The sequence below is a fragment of the Mandrillus leucophaeus genome, unplaced genomic scaffold (genome assembly GCF_000951045.1).
Source record: "Mandrillus leucophaeus isolate KB7577 unplaced genomic scaffold, Mleu.le_1.0 Scaffold171, whole genome shotgun sequence".
Classification (NCBI taxonomy): Eukaryota; Metazoa; Chordata; class Mammalia; order Primates; family Cercopithecidae; genus Mandrillus; species Mandrillus leucophaeus.
The window spans coordinates 1865156-1870793 of record NW_012101710.1 but is presented as its reverse complement, the minus strand read 5'-3'; the positions used below and the strand labels follow the sequence as shown (position 1 = coordinate 1870793).

Here is a 5638-nt window from a genome sequence, read left to right as displayed (position 1 = left end):
ACGTACATTGGTTCAGGCTGCAAAGGTGCGACAACTTGGAAACAGGGGCGTCCAGGTCATAGGTAGATTTTTTAATTTTCTGATTGGCAATTGGTTGAAAGAGTTTTTATCCATAGAAAGGAATGTCTGGGTTATGATAAAGGGTTGTGGAGACCAAGGTTTGGCTTTGTTTTGTTTTTTTTTTTGAGATGGAGTCTCGCTCTGTTGCCAGGCTGGAGTGCAGTGGCATGATCTCAGCTCACTGCAACCTCCACCTCCCAGGTTCAAGCAATTCTCCTGCCTCAGCCTCCCAAGTTGCTGGGATTACAGGTGCATGCCACCACGCCCAGTTAATTTTTGTATTGTTAGTAGAGACGGGGTTTCACCATGATGGCCAGGATGGTCTCGATCTCTTGACCTCGTGATCCTCCTGCCTCGGCCTTCCAAAGTGCTGGGATTATGGGTGTGAGCCACTGCACTTGGCCGAGACCAAGATTTTATGCTGCAAATGAAGCCTCTAGATATCAGGCTTTAGAGAGAATAGATTGTAAATGTTTCTTGTCAGACTTAAAGAGTCTGTTTTATCAGCAATTCCAAAAGGGAGGAGGGGATAATGAGGCACATCTGGCTTTCTCTTTCTCTTTCGAACATGGCCTGAGCTAGTTTTTTCAGGTTAGCTTTGGAATGATCTTGGCCAAGAGGAGGGGTCCATTTAGATAGCTGGAGGGCTTAGAATTTTATTTTGGTTTACATAAATAATTGATGAACCTACACTGGACATCATCATCACCCAGAATCCAGAATTTACATTAGGGTTCACTCTTGGTGGTGGTGTGTTTTCTCTGGGTTTGGACAAATGTATAATGACATTAGAGGATCATACAGAAAGGTTTCACTGCCCTGAAAATCCTCTGTGCTCTCTGCCAGCATTTTTTAACGTTATCTCTTTCATGTTGTTTTTGTCAAAAATGTTAAATTACCAAACACAATGCAGAGATATGTTCTTGCAAAAGGTAAAGGCTACAGATACGTGCTGATGGGTTCTCTCCACTGGTCTGGAAGGATGCAGCGCTTACAAAGGGTCCTGACATGGGATCTGTTTCCTGCATGTGCAGTGGTTTGTGGGCTACACTCCACCTGTCTGCTCCCCCATGTTTGGGAACTACAAGGTGGGCCACAGTTCCTGGTCAGCCATCACATCCAGCCAAAGACTTCCAGAGACTGCGCACAGGTCCCTGGAATCCATCTGTGAAATTGTCAGAGGTGTTTGAACCAGAGCAACTCCATCTTGAAGAGAAGCTGGGTAAAATGAGGCTGAGACCTACTGGGCTGCATTCCCAGATGGTTAGGGCATCCTAAGTCATAGGATGAAGCAGGAGGTCAGCACAAGATACAGGTCATAAAGGCCTTGCTGATAAAATATGTTGCAGTAAAGAAGCCTGCCAAATCCCACCAAAACCAAGATGGCCACAAGAGTGACCTCTGGTCGTCCTCACTGCTACACTCCCACCAGCGCCATGACAGTTTACCAATGCCATGGCAACATCAGGATGCTGCCCTATATGGTCTAAAAAGGGGAGGCATGAATAATCCACCCCTTGTTTAGCATATCATCAAGAAATAATCATAAAAATGAGCAACCAGCAGCCCTCGGGGCTGCTCTGTCTGTGGAGTAGCCATTATTTATTCCTTTACTGTCTTAACAAATTTGCTTTCACTTATGGACTCATCCTGAATTAATTAATTAATTCTTTCTTCTTTCTTTCTTTTTTTTTTTTTTGTTGGAGTCTAGCTGTCACCCAGGCTAGAGTGCTGTGACACAATCTTGGCTCACTGCTACCTCCACCTCCTGGGTTCAAGTGATTCTGCTGCCTCAGCCTCCCGAGTAGCTGGGATTACAGGTGCGGCCCACCATGCCTAGCTAATTTTTGTACTTTTTTTTTTTTTTTTTTTTTAGTAGAGACAGGGTTTTGCCATGTTGGCCAGGCTGGTCTTGGACTTCTGACCTCAGGTGATCCACCTGTCTCGGCCTCCCAAAGTGCTGGGATTACAGGCGTGATTACAGGTGTGAGCCACCGTGCCTGGCCCACCTGGCTAATTTTTGTAGTTTTAGTAGAGATGGGGTTTCACCATGTTGGTCAGGATGGTCTTGAACTCCTGACTTCAAGTGATCCACCCACCTCGGACTCCCAACCAGGTCTAAGAACCATCTCTGGGGGTCTGAATCAGGACCCCTTTCCTGTAACATCTTTCTGGTGTCCACAGAAGGGACTATACCATGGAAGCACTCAACCCAAAGGCTAACTTTGGGTAAGTGGTGGGATCCAGTAACAAAATTAACAGACTGATGGAAGTCTGATCCAAACTACAAAAGTAACAGAGACTGGTGTAAAACACATGCACACACAGAAACACCCACTGCACGGCGCCCCACAGAGAATTTCATTTTTAAATTATCCATTTTTCACTTCCATATTACCATTGTTTTATCTGCAGTGGAGGGAGAATTCCCTGTTGCTAGTGAGGTTCATCAGAGTCTTATATGCTGTGATCAGAGGGAGGGTGGATCACAAAATACAACAGTCTGAATTGGAGTGCCAGATCTATTTGCCCGCGCATTTAAACCCCATTCCCAACTTAGCTAAAGAAGCTATCTCATAATGGTTTTGTTTTTGCGTTGTGCAAGAGGACAGCACTAATTATCCAGGTAACTCAGGGCCTCCTGAAGCTCAGAAAACATTCCTGGAAAGAACGCAATGAATAGTCACCTCTGCGAGAGGGGAATGCAGAGCTGCGATGCTGACCAGGACAAAAGGGGTAATGCTGCTTGCCTTAGTGAAGCCGATTCTCTTTCTGTGCAAGGCAGATATTGAGCTTATTTTCAACAGAGAAGCAAAAATGAGACCGAGTTCATTCCCCATTCTGTGTAACCCGAACTGCACTCAAGGATGGTGTCTATTTGCTTGTAATTCCTCTTTGACTTGAGAAGGAAGAATCACGACTCTGGAGAAAGGAAGAATGGAAGAGCAGCAAGGTGCTGATTAGATGCCAGCTGAATTATGGAGAGTCTGTCCAGAAGAGGGGGGAGTTGGTGTACTTGAAGATTCAGCCAAGGAGAACAGTAGAAACCCATAAATTATTTTGGCTGCTGAGAATAAGGACCTGTTGGTGGAAAAGGTTGGGAACGGAGTGCCTGGGAAGGGAGGGAAGGGAGTGTTGTCCGATTTCGATGCAATGCCAGCATCTCTAAACTTGTAAGACAGCTGGCACAGTGGCCAGGACTCAGATCCTCTGTCTGCAGCTCCCTGGGGCCGCACAATGCAGTCCAGCTTTTGCCTTTGCCACCTGGAGTTAGGAGAGAAAAGCTTCTTGTTAAAACTTGAGCCACTTGTGCATTTATCAAATCTCAGATCTGCAAGTATGTGCCTGCACCAGGGATTAGCAAACAACAAAATGCCATTAAAAGCAAAAAAAAGAAAAAAGCTCTCTTTGCAGCATGTAGGTGCCTTTGCAAAGTTCTCTCTAAGTCAAAGTTCGTGGACTTCCAATCTTGTCGAAATCACTGCTAATTAATACCTTTTCACTTCCCACTGAAAGAAAAACAATTTACAATTAAGTCAGGCAGCCTACGCATAATCACTCTAACACCTTCTATGTATGTTTTGAAACGTGCTCTCACATTTCATGATCCGTTTATTTTACAAGATGGGTAAACTGCAGACAATTATGGTGATAATATGGCTGAGGTGTTTGGTTTTTATCTCTTCGCAGTAAATTGTGGTTGTTCAAGCCTTCTCAGTAATGATTTCCATCCCTCTCTCAATCTCTTCCTATCACCTGGCAATAAATAGAATGTTTTTTTAAAAAGAATGTTAGTTTATTATCATCATTATCATCTATTCAACTAGAAATATAATTAAATAATTTCTTGGTAGGTATGACTCAATTAAATTAATTACACTAACAGATATTCCATGGTACATCCCTCTAAAAATATCAAGTGTATTCACTCTGTTGTGTGTCATTTTTCTCTGTATAGGCAGGACGTGCTATCTGGATAATTGAGCGGGCAATTTTGCTTTTGAAAGATGCTATCAAAGTGCGCAAGGATTTGATTTCAGATTTTTTAATTAGAAGACCGTGCCTTTCCCATGTAATTCTCCGTGACTGATGCATTTCAGAGGTTCATGAGCAGTGGACACGAAGATAACAACTGAAAGCCAGGGCTATGGGAATAGTTGGACCATCAAGAGGGTCTTGGCATCTTAGACCTGGGCTCTTGACTGCCCATTCCTTCTGAAATGTCCTTAGGCCACTTTGGCCAGAGGCATTCTCGGACTTATGAAAAGGGGAACCCATAGGCTGTTTGTTGAGGTCTAAGAGGATTAAGATTTGAAGGTGACAGCCCTGTTGGGATAATCTCCCTCAAAACTCTTCTCTAAACAACTGAAGATAATATCCTTATACCTTTTGCCTGTTGCTTCTCTCCAGGGGATGGTCTCAAAATGTTCTTGAAAATGTGTTTGAAGAAAATAGGCAATGTATTAGTGTGATTTAAAGATTCCCTCCCAAACTTTTCACTTCCACAGGACTTGGCGGGATAATAGGGTAACGTACAGTGAGCCTCTCTCCTTGGTGACATGGGTGGCCTCCCATTAATTAGGTTAGGGAATTGCAGAACTAAGTTGCCATTTGGAGAAAGTCACATGAAATAGACTTCTTTTTTTCTGCCTCCTGAATTTTGAATTCATTCAACATGGCCATACCAGGAGTCATTCTTTACAATCCTCTGACATTTGAAAGTAAGAAACTTTAGACTTTATTCTAATGCTCTTTTACCTTCTTCCCGGTCCCCCACAACTGTCACACCAGGTCCACGGAGAGAGCCACAACTCTAAAGCATCAGTTATATGGTAATAATGACAGCTAAGCTCCGCCAGTAGCACTCTAAATTTTACCAAGTGGCTTTGCAAATATTAGCTCATTTGTTTATGAACCCAAGATCCCTAGCACTTGGCAGGGGTGGTGGCAGGTGTGTGAGTGGGAAGTGTATTGGATTTCATTTATCTTTTAAAATCCTAATTGGGCTCAGTGTGGTGGCTCATGCCTGTAATCCCAATGCTTTGGGAGACGGAGGTGGGAAGATCACTTGAGGTTAGGAGTTCGAGACCAACCTGGCCAACATGGTGAAACTCTGTATCTACTACAAATACAAAAATTATCCAGGCATGATGGAACACCCTTGTAATCCCAGCTACTCAGGAGGCAGAGGCACGAGAATTGCTTGAACCTGGGAAGCAGAGGCTGCAGTGAGCCAAGACTGGACCCCTGCACTCCAGCCTGGGCAACATAGCAAGACTCTGTCTCCACAAAATATAAAATTAGCCAAGCGTCGACGGGGTCTTAGCATCTTAGACCTGGGATTAGTGGTGCACACCTGTAGTCCCAGCTACTTGGGAGGCTGAGGCAGGAGGATTGCTTTGAATTCAGGAGTTCAAGGCTGCATTGAGCTATGATCTCAGTACTGCACTCAAGCCTGGGAAACACAGTGAGACACTGTCTCAAAAAAAAACAATACATAAAAAATAAAAATAGGGCTGGGCTCAGTGGCTCATGTCTATAATCCCAGCACTTTGGGAGGCCAAGACAGGAGGATTGC

The 5638-nt window shown here is 44.1% G+C and overlaps 1 protein-coding gene across 1 annotated transcript in view; it reads right to left on the bottom strand.

Moving 5' to 3' along the window:
• Window positions 1-1767: 1767 nt before the first annotated feature.
• The window catches only part of LOC105537359, a 47426-nt gene continuing 43555 nt past the window's right edge, over window positions 1768-5638 (bottom strand). The window contains exon 3 of the mRNA XM_011976936.1: window positions 1768-3324. Coding sequence (XP_011832326.1) covers window positions 3021-3324 — 304 coding nt within the window. The 3' untranslated portion in view covers window positions 1768-3020. The remainder of the gene's footprint in view (window positions 3325-5638) is intronic.